This window comes from Mastigoproctus giganteus, chromosome 5 (assembly GCF_048544385.1).
Source record: "Mastigoproctus giganteus isolate SK-2022 chromosome 5, ASM4854438v1, whole genome shotgun sequence".
Taxonomy (NCBI): Eukaryota; Metazoa; Arthropoda; class Arachnida; order Uropygi; family Thelyphonidae; genus Mastigoproctus; species Mastigoproctus giganteus.
Genome location: NC_143579.1, coordinates 62711507 through 62734907, shown reverse-complemented (window position 1 = coordinate 62734907; position 23401 = coordinate 62711507). Strand labels below are relative to the sequence as shown.

The 23401-nt window shown below is 36.5% G+C and overlaps 1 protein-coding gene across 1 annotated transcript in view; it reads right to left on the bottom strand.

Moving 5' to 3' along the window:
- The window catches only part of Rok (Rho associated coiled-coil containing protein kinase), a 403168-nt gene that overhangs the window by 196024 nt on the left and 183743 nt on the right, over positions 1-23401 (bottom strand). The window contains exon 15 of the mRNA XM_090374570.1: positions 9607-9695. Within this exon, the coding sequence (XP_090230696.1) occupies positions 9607-9695 (89 nt within the window). The remainder of the gene's footprint in view (positions 1-9606; positions 9696-23401) is intronic.

Below are 23401 nucleotides of genomic sequence, written 5' to 3'. Positions count from 1 at the left end.
TGCAGAGGATTTGCATGGCGGTGGTCCTTATGCAGCGAAAAATAATCTTATCAAAAATAATTTGATCAAGAGTGCTCTCTGTTCTATAGATTATTTTTCGCTGCATAAGGACCACCGCCATGCAAATCCTCTGCATTGGTTGATCTATCGGAGAATGGGGGGGTGGTTTGGTTCTTCGATATTTCTGCCTTTGCGATGATTTGTATGACGATTGAAATGCAGCGATTCCATGACCATTATTGGCCTCGTGGTCCTCTGTCGATATGGGGCATGATGGTCAGTCTATTATTTTGATATTTTAGTTTTTTGGTAGTTTCTTTAACCCTTTTTTGGTGATATTTCACGTCTTTTGGAACTGGTACCTTCAAGGGCGGTACCGCTAAATTATTTACAATTGGCATTATTTAAATTTATATCGTTTTTTATTAATTGGGTTTAATGACTTAATTGACTAAATTATACAGGGGATTATCGACTACCTTTTTGTCTTATTATCTCTACTTTCCCTTCCCTGTTTGTTTATTTTATATTATTTTGCGTTTCATTTCGCTCTGCATTATTGCCGTACTACTGGCTGATGATTTTATTTAAATATCATATTTATTTTAATTATCAGATATGTATATATATATATATATATCAGATATATATATGTATATGAGGAGTGATCAAAAAGCCAATGTTTTATGCAATGTTGCCTATGCAACTAAAGCAGAATTCCTGCAATTTTTTATGCAGCAAGCTGAGTTACATAAAATATTGTGAGAATTCAGCTTTAGTTTTGATAACATCAGTTCAAATCCTTACACGATCTTTTTTTTTTTTCTCCTTTTTTAACTTTTGTTTTAAATTTCATAACTAAATGATTGCCATTGGGGAAATTCCTGCCAGCAAAGCTGTTGTTAATTTGGTTTTTAGGAGCATTAGCAACTAAGGCCATACTGCTCCGGGGGATGTGTGATGGTTATTCCCTGACCTTTCCGCACCCTCTGTATTTGGTGATCACGGGCTTGAACCCCGGTCTAATCAAGAAGCGTGTGCTGCGCACTGCTGCTGCTCCTGCACACCTGGCTACGGAGGCACGGCCAGCAAAGCTAATTCTCTTTCTACTTGTTATGGCCACATTTCACAGCATTCTTTTGCAGCCCACATTGGCAATGACTAAATTATGTGTCAATATTTTGCCAATAGCATAAGAGCACACCTAGCTTTTAACAATTGTTTCTGTACATGGGATTGTTGCTATTCAATTTTTAAACAGTACATGACTATTTATTTTCGATTGGAGGTGTTTTGTGTGTAAAATTCAGGTACACTCCATTCTTGCTTTCATAGCTGATTTTCCCTCCATATATGTAACCACTGTTTCACAGTATTTTTTGGCAGCCCAGATTGGCAATAACAAAGGGACATTCCTATGTTTTTTACCAACAATATAAGAGGATATCAAATTTTTAATATTTGTTTCAAGTTAAAAAACATGATTTCTGTTAAAAAAAATTGCAAATATTATAACTTTTTTTTTGCAATCACAGCTGTTTTACATGTAAAAGTCAGTCATGCTACCTTATTGCTATCAGAGCTGGCTTTCTCTCTGCACATGTTACAGCCATGTTTCACACTTTCAAGCTGTTTCACATTTTTTGCAGCCCACTACACTTAAAGGTAACAGTAAACTGAAGTGCCAAATTTTTACTGATGGCATAAGAGGTAAGTGGCTTTTAATAACTAGCATTTGTTCCTATATGTGGTGTTATCCCATTCAGCAATTGTTCAAGATTCCCAAGCAGTAAGTGACCTATTTATTATGATCAGAGCTATTTTTCATGAGCAAGTCAGATTGGATTTCCTTCCGCACATATTACTGCCATGTTTCACAGAGCTATGAAAAGTGATCACAATTAATAATGTGATATTTTTACAAACCACATAAAAGGAAACCTAGCTTTTAACCCTTTTTTTTTTTTTTTTTTTTTTTTTTTTTATGTAAACCCCAAACACAAGAGGTATTAGAACCTATAGTACTTCTTACCGTGCTTGGGTTGGAGGATGAGAATATAAAAGAAGATATTTGTTGACATTGGACTTGAGCTTCTGTAGACTGTAATTTTCAGAAAATACGTATGAAGGAAGGTTGTTCCAGAAAACAGCAGTTGAATGAATAAACGAGGAAGATGAAAAGTTGGTTCTGTGAGTTTGAAGTTGGACAGTAAATGGATGTTGGCTGGTAGCAGCATGTGTTTGGACTGTTTTGAAAGAGAGAGAGGGAATTATAGAAGCCAATTCAGAAGAACAGTGCACATGGTAGTATCTGTAGAAAAGGCATGCAGCAGAAACAGTACGTCTATGGGACAGCAAGTGCAGAGACTGTTAGAGAGGAGTCATTAATTAACCTAACTGCCCTCTTCTGAACAGAATCAAGGAGCCTGAGAGAGGTTTTAGGGGCACCATCCCAGACGTGGGAACAATATTCCATGGTAGGGCAGATTTGCGATTTGTGAAAAGTGAACAGCTGTTTGGAAGAAAACTAACGTCGAGAGCGAAAGAGAAAATAGAGTTTTTTAGATGCAGAGGAAGCAATATTTGTAATGTGCTTGTGCCAAGAGAGATTAGAAGTCAGGGTAATCCCCAAAACAGATATATCATTTTGCCTAGAAATTGGAGTGTCAACAAAGATGAGCATAGGAGCAAAAGAATCCTTTTTGCGATATATATAAGAAAAGACTCAGTTTTAGAAGGATTGAAATCAACTAAGTTGTCTTTGCCCCACTGGAGAATTACCTGGAAATCAGTATTTAAGGAACTGGTAGCAGATTTTCGAGAAGTTGAAACTGATTGAGCAAGACAAGGTTTCTCAAAATGGAAAGTGGAATGCAATGTACTGTCATCGGTAAAACTATGGATAGGATTTCCAGTCAATGGAAGAAGGTAATTAATATACAAGAGGAAAAGAGTGGGGGAAAAGAACTGAACCTTGTAGAACACTGGCATTAGTGGAGAAGTCAGAAGACAGAGAGCCATCTACCATTATCCTCAGTGAGCAATCAGAGAGAAAACTGAATAACCAATTACAAAAACAGTTGGCAAACCATAAGATGGAAGCTTGTTTAGAAGACCTTTATGCCAAACATGATCAAAAGCCTTTGAGATGTCAAGAGCAACTGCTTGTGTTTCACCAAACTTTTCCATTGAATTAGTCCATAAATGGGTAACATTAGCCAGATTATCACCAGTGGATCGACACTGACGGAATCCATACTGGTGATCACTGATCAGATGGAAGGTTTCTACGTAGTTTAAGAGTTGGCGGTTAATTGATTTCTCCATTACTTTAGAAAGAGTAGAAGTAATTGCAATGGGACGATAATTGGATGGAAAGGATTTGTCACCCTTTTTAGGAACTGGCTGGATATGAGGAAATTTCCAAGCAGAAGGAAAAACACTTTTGGAATAAGAAAGTGAAAAAGGCAGCAAAGAACAGGAGTAAGTTCAGGAGCACAGGTTTTGAGAACAAGTGGAGAAATACCATCGGGACCTGGAGCTTCCTTAGCATCAAGATTCATCAAAATCCTTCTGACATCCTTTTGACAGAAGACCACAGAGGCATTGAATGAAGCGTGTTGGAAATAGTGGCAAGTGTTTTTACCAAGATCATTAATACATGCGTTGGAAGAAAAATAGGATGCTAGTAGGTCTGCTTTATCCTTGGCTGAAGTGACAACTGAACCATCTGGTTGGGACAGAGGTGGGAGCAGACATGGGCAAAAGTTGCGGCCAATAGCTTTGGCAAGAGACCAGAATGCTCAGCTACCATTAGGGCAAGAAGCAAGTTTTCTACTCTTAGCCTGTTCAAACTCTAATTTGGACTGATTAATAACTGCTTTACAATTGTTGCGACATGTGGTGTAGGCACAAAATGAAACCGAAGAATCAGAAACAAGCCAATTACGATATGCAACGTTCTTCTCTTGAACAGCCTTAGCACATTTATTGGAAAACCAAGGTTAAGATAAAGGACGAGACTTTAAAGTGGAGTGTGGAATAAAGGATTCCATTCCTACAAGAATAATTTCACTGACACGATCTGAGCAAGCGTTAACATCACAAGTTTTGAAACAGTAATCCATCCAAGGAAAAGAAGAAAAGAAATCTCGCTAGTCATGCCATTTTGCATTCTTGTAATGCCAAACAGCACGAGGTTGGGAATAGCCATGAGATAAAAGCTCCATCCTCTAGATGAAATGCCTAGAGGACCTCTCACTTCGACTGTGTACTTAGAAGGGTTGTTTGTGAGAAAAAGGTCAAGCGTGTTGGCTGTGTGGTTAGGATTGTCCAGGATTGTTGTAGTTAAATGAACAATCTGTGCAAGATCATTAGTAATTGCAAAAGCCTCAGCAACTTGGCCAGCTGGGTCGGTGTGACTAGAAAACAGAAGCCATCTGGAGTTGTGAACATTATAAACATCAAGGAAAATTACCTTCCTGTTAGGGAAGTTGGACTGGAGAAAGTCAAGTTGCAAAGAGAGGAAGTCAAAGAGCTCCATGTGATTAATGGAGTTGGGAGAATGGTAGAGAGAACAGATGAATTTGACACAATGAGGTAGAGAGATTTTAAGCCAGAGAAGATCGAAAAGAGGAGATTTCAAATTACCAAGTCTCTGATAGGGAATATCGGGAATGAACATAAGCACAAGTACCACCTTTGAGGCGAAAGGAATCATACAGTGAATAATTTGGACAACTGAGATGAGCAGTAGTTGAATCGACTGATAACTGAGATTCTGTCAGAAAAAGTACATGGGGTTTGGCTGACTGCAAGTGGAAATGGACATTGTTGAGATTAGAATTGAGACCACATATATTTGTGAATGAATTAGGAACTGTTTGGGAGTTGTTGTTGTTATTTGGTTTTTAGGAGCATTAGCAACTAAGGCCATATTGCTTCGGGGATATGCGGTGGTCATTCCGCATCCTCCGTATTTGGTGGCTCACGGGCTCGAACCCCGGTCTAATCAAGAAGCATGTGCTACGCAATGCTGCTCCTGCCCACCTGGCTACGGAGATGCCCTGTTTGGGAGGTTTAGATCTTTTCGGAGATAAGCTTACTCTATTAGTTTGACAATTCATGGTGTATTCAATAGTAAGAAAAAGAGGGTTGGACATGCTGTGTGAAGTAATGAAATTTTTGGATATGGCATACACATGGTAAGAATATACCCAGATCCTTGACATAATGTGGCCTTGACAATGTCCCCCCCCCCACATACACACTACTCTGACTCCCTCCAATCACAATCTGACAGAGTAGAGGTAGCAAGATTATACACTAGCTGATTCGAAAGCCTCCTAGAGTTACCAATAGGTTCGGTCCGGTGTACTAACTAGCGGCCAGCCTGTGAATACCATTTTAGAGCTGTACCTTCGAAATATAAGGAAGATTGGATCCACGATGAACATCGTGGATCTCACCACGATGTTTATCATAACCTCAAAAGTCATCAATCATACTGCATGATGGAAGAGATGGGAAAGGGTTGACCGGAACTTGGTTCTGGAGACTAAACGTGGTTTCCACCACTTCAAGCCTCCAATAAGCAAAGTGGTGGTATTGCACCTGTTAATGAGAGTCATTTACCACCTAGTACCTGATAACACAGAGGGGCGGCATTCCTCCATGTGGTGGGCACCACTCCTCGACCCCTGCTTACGTTGGTTCACACCTGGGTGGTCACCCACCGTGTGCTTGTGCATGGAGGTTATACCCATGATTACTAACAGTCCCATCATCGTGAAGGTGCAAGCAGAGGAATTAGCTGTCAAAAACCATCCGAACTTCACCGAAATTGGGTCCACTTGACTTGAGTGTCACCCAAATAGTTCCATCAGTGTTTTAGACTCCCAAGTAGCAAGTGCAGCTTGTCTGGCCTATCTGAGAAAATGTCTGTGACCAAACGTCACAGGACCAAACGTTTAAAGGGAAAACCTAAATTTTAGCTTTTATTTTTGTTCCTCTAAACCATCGTTAAAAAAAAAAAAAAAAAAAGAAAAAAGCTAGGTATCTCTGATGCATTGTTAAAAATTTGAAACATCAGTTTGCCATTACAATCAAACATAGGCTAGAAAATTTGCCGTAAAACATGACCATAACATGTAATGAGGGAGAGCCAGCTCCAATAGTAAGAATGAGGCATACTTAACTTTTGAAAATAAAGTTATACTGTTTGGAAATTTTTTTTTTTTTAAATTTTGCAGACCACATACCTTGTCAGCTATAGAAAAGTAATCACAATTAATGTTATATTTGTAAACAGAAATAAATATTAAAAGCTAGGTAAGCTGTAATACAATTGGTTTTAAAAAAAATTGCTCAAATTGCTAAAAGGAACTAAACAGCAAAAACAAAACTCCAACCAATAAATTAGATTGGCAAGTGGCATAACAACAAACGTCAGTGTAAGAGGCAAGAAAAAGTAGCAAAAAAAAGTAAGCTCTATAGCAATGCTAACGTGCTATAGAGCTTAGCAGCATAACTTATTTAAATTTTACCATACTGGCAAAATGATGCAAAGAAGAAATCTTATATTGCACCAGCTAAGAAAGTAAAAATAAAGTAACTAATGTCACTTCACTTAACTATTTCTTTCACATATTCATCCAATCCCTTCTTCGATTTAGATAAACTTTGAACCTCCACACGACTAGGAGTGAACAAGTTCTCAAACGTATGAGAGCCACAAAACATAACTGTACTTGTAGGACAATAGCTTTAGTTTTGTATGTAGACATTAAGAACTGACTGCTACAAAGTGAAGGCTAGTCTTCATGCACTAACACTTCAAATGAAAGGCACTGCTCCATAGGAAAAGTACAGTCAGATCTATATTTAACAAACTTCCATACAGCGAATTTTTCTATTTAGCAATTTTTTCTGATTTCTCCTTGATCATTACATTGAAAATAGTTTCCATATAACGAACTGATTTCGAGAGACCTGGATATGCACTGTTCATACCTCTGGCCTTTAGTCAATAGAGCTGATGCTGTAGAAAGCAGGAATTAAGAGCTAAAAGGATTAAGCATTAATTCCTTTAGATTTTTAGAGCTAAAACACTTCACAATTTAGTGGTGCCTGTAAAACCTATACAACCACTGCCACCTTAAAAACATGGTGTCGGTGATTGTAAAGGTTTTATGGGCAACTGCATCTACTGTAACAAAAAGTCGCACTGGTCAACTGCTATTTATGTGTCCACAACCATTGGCAAAGATTAAGGCATATTCCTGACGTGAACATTGGCTCTGGTCAACCTGTTTTCTACTGTAAGCACCCTATTAGAGAATTAGGAAAGAGTGATTTTTCTTTATCCTGGAAATTCATGTGTTGTTTGGCAGAAATGAGTCATCCAAATTTCTGTTTACATGGTAGGTACAAGTGGTCCCTAAATCAGTTTTTTTAGCTGCTGTGCAAGTAACCTTACACCTAAGAGAAAATCCTTGAGTGCAGTAGTGGAAGTGCTCAATAGCGTAGATCGGGCAATTAAAAAAAAAAAAAAAAAAAAAAAAAAGGAAAAGAAATTGCATTAAAATTTGGTATCCTTGCCAGTAGGTGTGTCAACCATTCTGAAAAACTGTGTTTCGATTCTCAAACTGTTTGAAAAAACGAGACCCAGTCAGAAGCGTGCGAAACTATGCCCGTGTTAAGATGTAGATGAAGCCGATTTTAAATGGATGAAGTTGATTCGAGATCAAAACGTGCCGATATCAGCATAAAACATTCCAGGCAAGTTCTGTTTGGCTGAACAAATTTAAAAAGTGTCATGGCTTACTCAAAAGTTATTTCTGGTGAAAGTGGAGTTTTAATCAAAGACAATTGTACCTATTGGAAAGAAACAGTTTTGAAAAAAAAATTATGGACTACAAGCACAAAGACATAATCAATGTTGATGAAACAGGTCTATTTTTTAAATGTTTGCCAAACAAGACACTGACTTTTAAAGGTGATAAATGTTTAGGCTGTAAAAATAGTAAGGAGGGAATTAGTCTTGGTTGGCACAAATATGGCTGATAATGAAAAACTGAAGCTTTTAGTAATAGGCAAAGGAAAACAACCCCGATGTTTCAAAGGAATAAAATCATTAGAGTTGGACTACAACTACAACAAAAAACTTGAATGACAGGTGAAATTTTTAAACAGTGGATGTTAAATTTCAATAGAAAGATGATGAAAGAAAACAGAAAAATTATATTGATTGTCGACAACTGCCCCGCCAACCTTCACTCAGTAATTTTGAAACTTACCAAGTGTGAAGCTTGTTTTCTTCACTCTGAATACCTTGTCTGTCTAAACTGCAGCCAATGGACCTAGGCATTATCAAGAATTTGAAAATGCACTACCGAAGGCACATACTGAAAAAAAAAAATTATACTGAGAATAGAAACCAACCAACCTATAGATTTTGTTATAGATTTGTAGATGTGCATATCAGAGTTTGCAAAAGTGTGGAGTCACGATGTGATGGAAACAACGATTAAGAATTGTTTTGCAAATGAACTACTACACGATATTGAGGAATCATGGGAAGAACTCGAAGCAAGAGGTTTGATCAGTGGAGAAATTGTTCTTGACGAATTCTTAGTAGTTGATAATGATGTCACGTAGCTGAATATCCAACTGACTCCAACATTTTGGAGAGTATTCAAAGAACTAGTGATAACATCAACGATGAGTTGGATGAAAATGAGGACAATATTTAACCTTCCAAACATAAAATACTGGCAGCATTTGAAACTTTGAGTCGAGGCCTTCAGTTTGAAGAAAATGTGACAGAAAATATATTTGAGTGTTTAAACAAATGCAAACTTTTTATGAACGATGTACAGTAAAATCCAGTGTAGAACAAAAAATAACCAAATATTTTACAAAATAATTCTTAAAAGTACTAATATATTGTGCGCATCATGTAAGTAGTCATTTCTTAATATGTATGTATTAATAAATTAATTGTTTTAAAATGTTAGAAAATTTATTCATTCCCATTTATTTCTGATTTATTTTCCGCCTTTTACTATATTTCTGAATGTTGAATCACAGAAATTTTTCATTGTTGAAAAGGTCTTATTTCTTGATAAAAAAATTTCTGTTTAACAAATTTTTTCAAGCGAACGATCGATTTCATTATATAGAGGTCTGTATATTGCTATTTATGTGAAATGTGTAGCAGAAATGTTAAACAGCCCACATGAAACTTACTGGCACCTTACTGGTGGTTAAGCAGGCAATTTCAGGGAAAGACCTGACAAACCAGCAATGAAATACATCCACAGCATGTGACATGATGGGTGAAACAGTTAAGTTTAAAACTCAAATAAATATAAGGCAAAAGTAAAAATAATGGTAAAACTCAAATAATTTTAGGCACTGGATGTATGCTATAAAACATTATTGTACATGCTCAACTTTGATGTGGCTATGAGCAAACTAAATTTTCTACAGGGTTCATCTATCTCATCCTGTGAAGCCAAGTGCAAGTCACCATAAATTTTAGTCATCAAAAATCAAGGAAAAACATGTTATGTCAATTATAATAAAAATAGTAACTTTCCAAACCTGTATTTTTGATCTAGGTCATCATTTATATTTCTTAATTTCCTAATTTCATCTTCCAATTTTTCTGCTTTTTTCTGGGCATCTATGGACTGATGAAAGTTAATGAAAGCATTCAGTTAAAATTCCATTTCGAATTAAATTCACAATAAGCTAAAGAGTTTAATTTAAAATGTTTAATAATAAACATGTGAATAAACAAACATAAATATGGTGACATATTTTCACATTTCTCTTGCTAAATACTAGATAACACATTTTAACTTAATTTGTTAAACTCTCAAAATCACCATTAATGGTAAATGATACTGACTTTATGCTTTTAACTGAAGTGTATAACAAATAAATAACATAAATCCCTAAGAACACTGAACTCTCTCAAATAACACTAAAGTGACTTTACAAAACTAAATTAATACACATGTTTTGCAAAATTAAGAACTGTCTAAGTAAGTTTGAAACATAAAACAGAAATTAAAAATGCAAGAAAATCTTAAGCACTTAGATTTTGACTCAGCTTTTGTACAAGGAGAGAGTGTGTGCGTGCAATGCTGTTCATAATTTGCCACTATTAATACTAATATTCAGCCAGCCATCTAACATTTCTTTTATGGTTTGACTTTGTTTCCTTGATTTCACTTGAGGGCATTGCTATTTCTTCATTATATAATTAATTTTGTTAACATTCCATTTATTTTGCATCTGTTTAGATGAACACTCAATGTCTCTTTTCCATTTCAGCTATGAATCTTAAATGAGGCCATTTGACCTCATGTTATTTTATTTATTTATTTTATTATTATTTTTTTTTGGTTAGTTGTTGGCGCATCCGCTTCTATGGCCATATTGCATCTCCCAAGGTTTTTGTATTTTCTACTCTGATCCAAGCCTGAGGGGGGATTCAAACCTGTGACCTTTGGGTTGCCAGGCCGGCACTTTATCTACCTGGCTAGCCCAATCGGCACCTCATGTTATGTTGTAATGTACTTAGTGCATGGTCCATTAATGACAATGATCACAGCATGAGTTTGTGAAGGGGAAGTCTTCCCTGACCAAGCTAGTTAATTATTATGCCAGTCATAAAACAGCTGGATGCAAGAAACAAAGTTTAAAAATGGGAAGTTTGAAATGGGAAGCTATATCAAAACGTTTTTTGATATAGCTTCCCATTTCAGGACTAGTATATAAACTGGAGCCAGTTGGGATTATTGGTAAGATCTTTAATAGATCGAGGACAGATAGGAGACAGGGAGTGGCTGTAAACAGCTATTCCTCAAGGAAAACCAGTGAAATTCACCCTGAGGGATGTCTGTTTATGAAGTGGCCAAATACTAATCACTGAGGCAAGTGAAGTCCCTTAAGGATCAGTACTGGGGCACTCCTTAATAACACCTATAAGGGAGTGTGCAGAAGATGTCAAAATGGAAGTATACCTCAGGAATATAACAACTTTTCAAAGTGGAAATATAACTCTTCAAGAATAGTGTAACTCAAGTTAAAAAGTTAACTTGCTAATGGCATGGTTTGATTTTTAAGGAAGTCAAGAACCAGTGACACTTATTTTAGTGATAACAGCCAAGAAGACAAAAACAAGTTTCAACATTTACCTAGGCTGCCATTTGGAAATTGAAAATGCTGAAGGAGTTGATATTGTTGAGCTATAAGTGCAAAAATTTGATGAAATCTGGTCATGCTGCAGTACTCAAATTTTTTTGTTTTTTTTTTAGGAGCACTAGCAACTAAGGCCATATTGCTCTGGGGATATGCGGTGGTCATTCCCTGACCTTTACATGAGTAAACCAAATACATACCTTTCTGGCACAAACTTTTTCAAGTCACTTTACAAATATGCGTCCTTAATTCTAATCTCATTGAAATCCAACTCTAATCACAATTGTTTAAACCCCACTTACCCTAATGCAATTGGGCAGTGCAAAGAATTTTGGTAGGGGACAACACTGAAAAATTGATAATAAAAAAAATAATAAAAAGGAAAAGAAAAATTTTTAATGTTCACACCATCTATAATGATAGAAATTTTAAATTCATTTTCCCTTTCAATATGCAGGGATACCAGCTTGGTCAGTGAGGAGTCCAAAGAATGATGTAGCAAGCAAATCACACTTTTTAAAATTTTTATCATACTTGAGGGAGTGTTCCACACTGTTCTGTCATGGAAGTAGGTATATAGAGTCTATGGCTCTTCATAACTGGCAACAACTAATCTTGTTCAGTGAGAAGTGGTGCAATTTATATAAGGCACCACAAATCCATATGTAATAGCAGTAGTAGTAAATAAATGTTTGCAATTACTTATCAAATTACCTTACATCTCTTCAAATTATTGGTAAATTGAGAAATCATTTTCAGATGTTTCTTATCCATATATTATGGCCATTATTAAGTAAAGGAAACAAGGCAATGGCTACATTAAGCATAACTTAAATGTCATGGAAAAAATGGGATTGTCACCTCAACATGCAAGACATACACGGTTCTCAGCAATGATGCCTTGAGATCTAGTCATCTTGAATGGCATCAGGCATAGAACCCTATCTTTGCATATTCTGAAAGATAAAAAAATAAAAGTTTCTGCTAAAGTCAAAATATGAAATTCCCAAAGCCAGACACTACTAGAGCTTTCCATCAAGCATTGGCTGCAAGTGGTAGAAGCATCTATGGAACTCTCGTTGCTCACTGCCAAAGCCAGTAAAGCACATACACAATAGAACAAACTCGTGTGAGCTTACTTATTTGAAACATCTGATACTGTGCTTGGTGCTGAAAGCAAGATGTATTTTGCTATCCAACAATTCAGTAAACTCTCTCATTGATGACCTGACAAAGGATCTTAAACTTCAAGTTGTGAAGAAAATACAATGGCCTTTTTTTCCAAAATCAGTGTGATGATTCCACTAATCAGGCATGATGCTGTCAGAAGAAAATGGAACTAATGGACAATAGTGGTTGTGCATTCCCAGATGATGCTCCAGTGCTTGGCTCTCAATTTGGATTTGTGACTAAATCAAAGGAAAAAAATAATACAATCACGACCACAACTCACTATCTCATTTACAGGATAGCAATAGCTGTTAAAGTCCTTCCAGATGACTTACATAATTGAATTTGGCCAAATCAAAGGGGCCAATTTTTTTAAAAAACAGTGCTTTAAACAACTTTTTATAGCTTTTTTTAGTGAAAATTTGGAAGCAGATCATGAAGGAGCACTACACATTATTGTTCTGTTTTCATCAATGTTCTTTGTCAAGATCTATATTTACTTATTTTTAATTTTAAATAAATATTTTATACTAAATTCTCAAGTTTATTTTTAAATTATGAATTTTATGCCATGGTGGGAGGTTAAATGACGGTAATGATTTGAGGTGACTGGCACGAGTTTCTCAGAATTGGGGGGGGGGGGGGGCTTGAAGAGTTTAGGAACTGCTACAGAATTGCATTCAATTTGATACCTGAAATTCCATTTTTATACAGCATGAATGGGATTAGTTAAATTTACAAAATTTCATAAAGGAAGTATTTATGATTACTCCCTCCATGATACCTTAGCCATTCCTCAAGAGAGACTTCTCAACATACATTCTACTTTCTGATTTCCCTTAAATAAAAATTTTACTCCATTCTACTCAATTCATCTGTTATCTTTATTATTCTCACAAAAAACAAAAAGGAAAAGAAGGATAGGTCAAATAGGACCAGGGAATGTCTGCAATGGGCAAAAGAAGTTGACGTTGTAGAGTAGATATATTTTAAGGGTATAAAAGGTGATATTGTTGTACATGTTGGAAATAATGATATTAAGAGTGAGGGGTCTGAAGTCTTACTTAACAAGTAATACCTCTCCGTAGCCGAGTGGGCAGGAGCGGGAGTGCAGTAGCACACGCTCTTTGAGTAGACCGGGGTTCAAGCCCCTGACTGCTGAATACGGTCGATCTGCCAACCCGCACTGGACCAGCGTGGCAGATTATGGTCCATTTCCCTCAGCATGAATTGTTGAGGAGGCTTCCATCCTGCAGTGGGTTGATAATGGCTGCACTTTACTTTTTTTTACTTACCTCTGACACAATGTATCTCAGTACAATGTGTACAGAAAAGATAGAGGATAGGAAGGGAGGAGGGGTTATGCTTTTAAGAAACACAAAATCTAAGAAAGGGCATCCAGTTGACATAGATGGACAATGCAAAGTTGAGTCAGTTTGGTGTGACATAAGCATTGGAACACTGACAAGTACAACCAAAACTATACAGAGAAACAGAGTGGGCAAGTAAATCATAATGTCCTGTAATGAGAGATTTTAACTTTCCCGATATTGACTGGAACTTGTGGGTTGGTCACTCGCACGCTAGCAAGACTTTTGTGGGCAAGACTTTTGTGAATTTATTGGAGGATTGTTTTCTACAGCAGTATGTTTGAGAGGCAACCAGAGGGAGTAATACTCTTGTTATGATTATCAGCAGTGATTATTCGTGCATTAAGAATTTGCATATAAAGGAACCACTAGGTGGCAGTGATCACAGTGTACTGATGTGGGATTTACTTAAAGATGTCACTACCATCACGGGTAAAGGGAAAGATTTTTGCTTTTGTAAAGGTGACTATGCTGGTCTCAAACAATTTTTAAATTCTATAAGTGGGACCAACTGATGATGTTACCAACAGCAAATTCCAAATAGGAAGCATTCAAGGAATTAATCTCGGAAGCTACTACGCTTTTCATACCAACTAAGAAATACTGTTCAAGGTTTAGGCCCAAATGGATGTCAGATGAACTAATGAGACTCGTGGCAGAGAAGAAAAATGCATGGGATGTACATAAATTATAAGGTAACACAGAATTATGGTAGATATTATCTAGTGTATGGTAGATATTATCTAGTCAGTAATCAATTCACAAAGGAGGTTAGGCCAGTGAATGCAGATTACAAGAAACCTTTAGCAAAGGCTTCTTTACTTATATAAACTCTAGAAGGAAGAGGATGAATCAGATTGGTCCACTTGATACTGATGATCCTGCTCAGATAGCTGACAAACTGAATGAGTACAGGTCGACCATCACTAATCCGGCCACCAGTAATCCGGTTCCACCACTAATTCAGACGTAATTTCCACGAACGTAATTTCAAATTTCCCGGGCCGGTGCACTGACCTGCCGCTACTGTTTTGGTGCCGTTGGTTGCAGCATCAGCTGTTGGCACGAACATGGGGCAAGCCATTACTACTTGTTTTTCTGCATTTATTATTATAACCTGCTCACATTTAGTCCCAGCCATGGTTCCAATGCATAAAGGAAGTACCTCATGGTGTAAAGTGCAAACACCGTTCGTTGTCCATAACAGATAAAGTTGAACTCCTGAAAAAACTCAACAGTGGTGTATCTGTGAGAAGTTTAACTCTGCTTACTTGTAAATTCCAGCAATTTCTCTCAGTTCCTCTTATTTCAGTAATTTTTTTTAGCCATTCCTTTTTTACAAGACACTTGCGGAAAAACACAACACAATATGATGAATAATACAGTGCACTAACGAACTTGTTTTCACAAAATCTCTAACATTACTGACAAACTTATTGCGACGTTTGAGAGTTTATTTTATTGCAGTGCTCGCCGCACGGTCAATAAACTAATCACAAACGATCTTTGTATGTATGCTGTAATAGCGTGACATATCAGGCCAATACACGGCTTCTCAAAAAATAAAGTAACCTACTGGGCCACATGAGCCCAGTAGGTTACTTTATTTCAGCGTTACTACATATATGCAACATATAAAAATACTTTTTTTTTTTTTTGATATTTTAAGCGAAAAAACGAAAACACTGACATTACAATATTTATTTTTGAATTACTGATCAAATTATTTGCTAACTGTTTTTTGGGCCCCTGGGGAATTTTTTTCTTAAAATTCCCCAGGCAGTCTGATTCCCGTGGCAGTCAAACGTGTTAAAGGTAGGTTGAGGTGGTTAGCTGTTGAGTAAACTGTATGTGCTAAAATAACCATCAGTGATCCAGCAAACTCACTAATCCAGCACCCCACAGGTCCCAACGTTGCTGGATTAGCGACCTGTATTTCGCATCTATATTCACATATGAGAATGTCTGTACGGAAGTGGAAGACAGAAGCTTATTAAACTCTAACAGGGAGCTTAATGATTTTGTAATAACTGAAAGCAAAGTGGAGGAGAAATTGAAGTTAAACATAAGAAAGGCACCTGTCCTCGTATAACACGTGTTTACACTACACGAATTCGATCATACACGATTTATAAATAGGGGAACAATATCGTATATAACACGAACCGAATTCGCTTATGCACGATTCGCCTTTGTGTTTACAAGAAATGGCAGTCGAATGCGGAATCATCCCAACTGAACATAACACGATAGCAATGAAGAGAAGATTCTGAAAATGTATTTATGTTTTTTATATCGGTGAAGGGGAAACGCTTTTCGCCATAATAGCGTAAAAACTCACACAATTCCAGGTATCGGTATTATCGCAAATGCAATTAGATCGAGTTTACTACCAGTTTATAACAGATTCCACTAGCAGAAATGCAGCTGGAAATAGTTTTTATTGTTTTATGGTAGTAACCCCCAGAAATGTGCTTTAGTAAAATGTGAGCTAGTGAGCTGTTAGTATGTCTCTGCCTTTATGGTGTTGTTTATTCAGTTGCTACACGTGTGCAGTTTTCTCCTCCTTTTGTAATTGTGTTTTATTCCCTAAAAATGAATAAAATACTTAAAAGGCGTGAAAAGGAAGCGTCCTGGTGAAGACACTACAGATTCAGAGAGAAAAAGAAAAGCAATATCGATAAACAGAGGCAAACTGGGTCCAAAAATCTTACCCGGGAAAATTTGTAGCAGCCTCATACTAGCGTTTATGGCCAAAATCACACCGGCCTCCATCCTCTTCTGGCCTCTGGCCCACCGGGGTTTCCCACGGTAAGGCTTATGGCCAGTCCACCTCTGTTGATAGAGAAAAAATATGAAATTTTGAAACACTTTGAGCGAAATGAAAACCATGTGATACTTGGTTACTACCTACTTTTGTATCTTTGTTGATGGTAAAATTTCCTTACCGCCCACCTGTGCTGCAGTAACTCAATTTAGCACAAGTGTAAAGTAATTTTTAGAGGGGAGGGTTTGTAAAAATATGTACTTAAATTTATCTTTTTATTTATACTTTATGTATGTTTATATATAGATAATTTAATTTAACGAATTTCTGCATCTCCATCGATACAGCGCCTACTAGTGCGGGAGCTGCTTAAATTGAAGAAATAGAAAGTTAAATGTGAAAACAATAAATTTTATTGAAATTACCTTTAATTAATGATATCCTTTAGGCTGATGCTGCAAGACTAAATATTTGATATCTGGTTCTATTTTCGTAAGGAACAAACAAAGGTCTCCTCTTTCGGTGATATTCAGACAGTTTCTCCGTTTGGTGATAATATGATTAACAGCACTAAAGCCTTATTGTACAAGATATGAGGTATGGAAAGGTATCAATAAATTAAATATCATTTTCCACATATTTGGATATAACGCAGGCATTTTTTTATTTTGCCAGAGTTTTTGGTATCCACTGCTATCGAAATTATATTTGCTTTCTTCATCATATTTAAGTTCTAATAGTTCTTCTTGGCAAGTTATATCAACCTCGGCAAAATTTGCAGTAAAATTATTTATCATTCAGTCATACACCTTCAAGCTCAAAATATCTTTAAATCGTTTTTCCATATCCAATTTAAGTTCATTGAGGTAGCTACTGAACATTTCAATCTCCTCTGGAGTTACATCATCTTTTATAGATGACAATTTGGGAAACTGATGAAATTCTCTCTTCAAAAGATTATGACAGAGAAGATCAAGTTTTTCGATAAATAATGACAATATTTTTGCAACTGATAAGAGCTATATTGGCTCCTTGAAGCTGCAAATTAATTTCATTAAATCTCTTGAAAATGTCTGCCAAATAAAAGGCATCATTCTTTACTGTTTTTAATTGTTGACAGATACCAGCCTCATTATTACTTTCAAAAAACTGTATGACACTATCATATAATGCTACAAAACGAGACAAGCATGTACCCTTTGAGAGCCATCGAACTTCTGTGTGTAAAAGTAACCTAATAAATTACTCATTATTGTACTAGCACAGCTGTCGAAACATTCTATCATCTTTGGCATTAGATTTGATCTTATTTACAGCTCTAATTATTATACTTAATGATGGATGGAGACTTGTACTTAAATGTTTTCCTACAAAATATTGTTCAAGGGTATATAATATTTTGTAAAGTATGATTTCACAGCATAAGATTTACAGTAAATAGTATTTCTTCTTGCAATGTATTGTTTTCATCAAGGTACCATACATGTGTCATCAATAGAGCATTGTTATCTACAATGGTAGACTCGTTCAACTGTATGGAAAATGAAGAGTTTTGGAGAATACCAATAAGTTTATTTTCAACATTAACCGCCATTTTGTCAATGTGTCGCTTTACTATGTTATCGCTAAGGGGCAATGTTTTTAAAACATCAGGTATAGTCTGATGCATTACTGTTGAGATAAATTCTTTGATAGAGATATTATCAAAGTTTCTCCGATGTTATGGATTTTACCACTTTTTGCAATTAATTGTGATATACGATAAGCTGCAGTTAATCCATCTCCGTTCTTTGCATGTTGTCTTAGACTTAAATGATGCAGTTATTGTTGAACAATTTTGAAATATTTTATACATTTCTTGAAAATATTCAATGGGCTTAACTTTATCTTTTGAATGCTTTGTAGCAAGATGTTCTCACAATCGACTTGGCTTCATTGGATAATGTCTTGTGGCACAGTAAACACATTGGAAGCTATTTATTTTTAACAGATTCAATGAAACTCATCTTCAGATACTCTGGTAAATAGCCACGGGCGTATTTCTTTTTTTGAGACATGGGTTCAAAATTTGTTGCACAACTTATCAACTCATTCCAGGCTGTGGACATGTGCTTACTCTCACACATCTAACCATATAGGTGCCTCCGTAGCCAGGTGGGAAGGAGCAGCAGTGCGTAGCACATGCTTCTTGATTAGACCAGGGTTCGAGCCCGTCACTACCAAATATGGAGGATGTAGAAAGGTCAGGGAATGACCACCGCATATCCTGGAGCAATATAGCCTTAGTTGCTAATGCTTCTAAAAACCAAAAAAAACAACAAAAAAAAACAAACTAACCATGTACTGCCCCCACCATGAAAGAGGTACAGCTCGAAGATTGAGTGATGGCCGGTGGTAAGACCTGCCCATTATGCACACTAAACACGTGCCTTTGACTACAGAGCTCATTCGTTGCTCCCTCATCCATGAGTATACGTCGAGAAGTGTCTGGTGAATTATTATCTATATTCAAAGTTTAGAGATGGAATTCAAAAGTAAATTGCAAAAAACATATTTTAAAAAGTCAAACTCGCAAAGTTGTTAGCAATATATTTGATATATGGAGGAAGAACAAAATTTGTAACAAGGGACAAAAACCCCCACCGCCCACCATGAAAGCTTGAATCGCCCACTAGTGGGCGATAGGGACCAGGTTGACGACCACTGATCTAAACCATGGTTTTCCAATAAATGTGCTCAAGCTGTTCAAGATAAGAATGTTGCATACTGGAATTGGCCAGCACCCAAACCTCCAGGTTCATTTTCAACCTAAACCAAAGCTTGCAACAATGGTAAATAAGTTATTAATCAGGACTAGATTTTGAACATGCTAAGAACAGAAATCTTGTCCAAATGGTAGTCGGGCATTCTGGTCTCCTGCCAAAGCTGTTGGCTGCAACTTTTGCCCATCTCTGTTCCTACCTCTGTCAAAAGCAGATGGTTGTATTGCCACCTCAGCTAAAGATAAAGCTGACCTGCTAGCATCCTACTTTTCTTCTAACTTGTGAATTGATGATCTTATTAAACTACCTCCTACCATTCCCCAGTACATTCCATTCAATATACTTTTGTGGTCTTCAGTCAAAAGGATGTCAGAAGAAATCTGAACAGTCTTGATGCAAAGAAAGTGCCAAGTCCTGATGGTATTTCTCTGCTTGTTTTCAAAACCTGTGCTCCTGAGCTTACTCCTGTTCTGTCCTGTGCCACTCCTCTTATTCCTGTTCTGCATTGCTTTTTTTTTTTTTTTTTCTTCTTCTTGTACTTAGTGGATTTTAGGCTTATGAAGCTTGTACCATAACTCTCTTCAAACAAATGTTCAATCCATCTCTTTCTGGGGCACCCTCTGTTTCTTTTTCCAATAGGTTTGTAATTCATTGCTAATTATGGTAGTCTCTTCCTACTCATTCTCTCTACATGTTCTTTCCATTTTAACTGATAATTTTATATTTCTTCTATTATATTGGAGGTGTTTAGTCTTTCTTTTATATATGTGTGAAAAATTTCATTTGGGCTGCTTCCAGACATTGTTTATCCCTCTTCCCAAGTGTTTATACTTCACTAACATATTTAAGTGCTGCCTTTGAAGTTATGTTATGTTAGGTATAACGTAACAGGTTCTCAAAACCTTGCTCCTGTTCTGTTCCACACCTGTTAATCATGTGCTATGTTGCTTTTTAACACTTTCTTGTTCCACCAGTGTTTTCTCTTCTGCTAGGAAATTTGCTCCTATCTAGCCAGTTCCTAAAATGGGTGACAAATCCTTTCCATCAACATTATCATCCCACTGCACTTCTACATTTTCCAAATGTAATGGAGAAATCTATTAACCGCCAACTATTAAACTATCTAGAAACCTTCCATCTGATCAACAATCACCAGTATGGGTTCCATCAATTGTCGATCCATTGGTGATATACTGGCTTATGTTACCCATCTATGGAAAAATTTAATGGACAAGTCTGATGAAACTCAAGCAGCTGTCCTTGACATTTCAAACTTTATCATGTTTTGTCATGTTTGGCATAAAGATCTTCTAAACAAATTTCCATCTTATGGGTTGTCAACTGTTTTTTGTAATTGGATATAGAGTTTTTCTTTGACTACTCAACTCGGATGATGGGTAATGACACTGTTTTCTAACTTCTCCACTAATGCAGGTATTCCCCAAAGTTCAGTTCAGTTCAGTTTTCTCCCACTCTTTCCCTCTTGTATATTAGTAACCTTCTCCTATTGACTGGAAATCTTATTCACAGTTTTGCTGATGACAGCGTATTTCATTCTAACTTCCACTTTGAGAAACCTTTCCCTGCACAAACAGCTTCAACTTCTTGAATATCCACTACCAATTCCCTAAACGCTGATCTCCAGGTAATTCTCCAATGGGGGAAAAGATAACTTAGTTGATTTCAATCCTTCTAAAGCTCGGTCCTGTCTTATATCACACAAAAATGTTTCTTCTACTTCTATGTTTATCTTCAATGATGCTCAGATTTCTAGACTAGATCACATATCTCTATTAGGGATTACCCTTACTTCTAATCTGTCTTGGCACAAGCACATCGCAAATATTGCCTCCTCTGCATCTGAAAAACTGGGTTTTCTCTTTTGCTCTTGACATTGCCTTTCTTCCAAACAGATGCTCACTCTGTACACATTGCAAATCTGCCCTACCATGGAATATTGTTCTGGGCAGTGCCCCTTAAACATCTCTCAGGCTTTCAGATTGCAATCAAAGAAGGGCAGTTAGCTTGATTAATGACACATCTCTAACAAAGTCTCTCCACTCTGTCTCATAGGCTTTCTGTTTATGCTGCATGCCTTTTCAATAGATACTTCAATGGGCACTATTCTCAGTTTACTTCTATAATTCCTGCCCTCTCTTCCAAACTGGTTTGAACACATGCATCAGCCAGCCAGTTAGCATCTTTCTGTCCAACTTCAAACTCACAAAACCAACCTTTCCTCACTTATTCCTTCAACTTCCGTTTTCTGGAACAATATCCTTCATACGTTTTTCCTGTAAATTGCAATCTAGAGAAATTCAAGTGTAATGTCAACAATTATCTTCTTTCATCTTCTCAACTTTCAGCCCAACCACAGTACTAAGTACTGTATGGTCTAATACCTCTTGTGTTTGGGGGTTTTCGGGTGGGGGGATTCTCATTTACTTCTCAAAATATATGGCACTGTTAGTTGTTGTATAATCACTTTTGCCATGAAGTCACTCGTCATTTTAACTGTTAGACTTTGTAACAGTAAATGATATGCATGAATTTCATGCCTCTTCATCGTGGAATTATTTTTTTAAATCTGGTGCATTACTGAAATCAATCCTGAGATGAAATCCTTTATTCCTCACTACACCTTGAACTCTTCTTAATCTAAAACTTGGTTTTCCTGTTAAGAATTATATTAAGGCTGTTCAACAAAAGATAAATATTTATCTTCTGTTGAACAGCCAGTCTGTTCAATTTTATGATGCTATTTTTAAAAAAAAAAAAAAAAACAAAGGGGCTTGTACAAGTCCCCTCCAGTATTTCACTTTTAACGTTGTGCTCTCTCTCATCTTGAAATATTTGCAATTATGAATATGTCTAGAAGCTAGATTCGTTGTTTGATTCTTTTGTCTGTAATTTTCCAGCAATCTGCAAAAACACAAGGTAATCCAAAACCTTTCTCACTGCAAAACAAATGAGCAGGTTGGGATGTGACTTGGCAGACAACTAATGAAAGGTTCAAGGTCAACTGCTGTGCCTTTGTTTCACAAGTGGCACTTGGTGTATAGTGGTTGCACATAGTCTCATTATTTAATAGCCTTCCCTTGTATTCTTGATGGTTTCAGCAGCTTCCAAATGTGATTTATTAGTTTGTCTTGCATGGTAATACATGTAACCATGTGATTTTGCGTGACTGCATACAAAATAATTTAAGAGGGTGAGGTCAGGTGATCATGGTGACCATTGTAAAGGGAAATTCTGACCACTCCAGCAATTACTGTACTCCATATATAAAAAGCCAGAGTATCATGGGAAACATGGGATAATGCACTGCTGTGCATAAAGAATAAAAAATTCAATAGAAAATCCACAGAAAATGTAAGTGTGCCATTCTTAAAAGCCTTAATAATGATTTTAAAAAAAATTAAAATAAAATAATACTCCAAATATAAAAGGAAAAGGTATGTTGATAATCAGTATTGTTTTCATATGTGGGTTTCTTTAGCACAGGTATGAGTGTGTCAAGAGTTAAGCATTCCATTCCACTGTAACTAGATATGGCTAAGAAATTCAATATCAGATGTACAGTGCATCTGATATTGAGATTAGGCAGGCGAAGGCAGATTATGAGAAATTCTTGGCGAAGGATGCAAAGAAAAACAGAAAAGAGTTCTTTATCTATGTAAACTCTAGAAGGAAAGGGATGAATCAGATTGGTCCCCTTGATATCAATGGTTCAACAGTAAGGATCCTGCTCAGGTGGCTAGCAAACTAAATGAGTATTTTGCATCTACATTCACATATGAGGAGTTATTCAGGAAGGGGAATGCCAGACGTGAAGTAAACTCTGGCAGTGAGCTAGATGATTTTATAATAACTGAGAGCAAAGTGGAAGAGAAATGAACCAATGATAGAAATTTTAGTGTTTACTCATATCCCATAACAATAATCCTTGTAAAGATATACCATGAAATGGATACAATTCATGTAATGTCCTCCATATGTTTGCAGATGAAACATTTACACAACCTGACAACCTTCTGCTACTTGTAAATAGGGAATATTCAAACATTTACAGTTCAATGAAATTTCCCTATGCCAGCATAATGGTTTCAGCATACCTG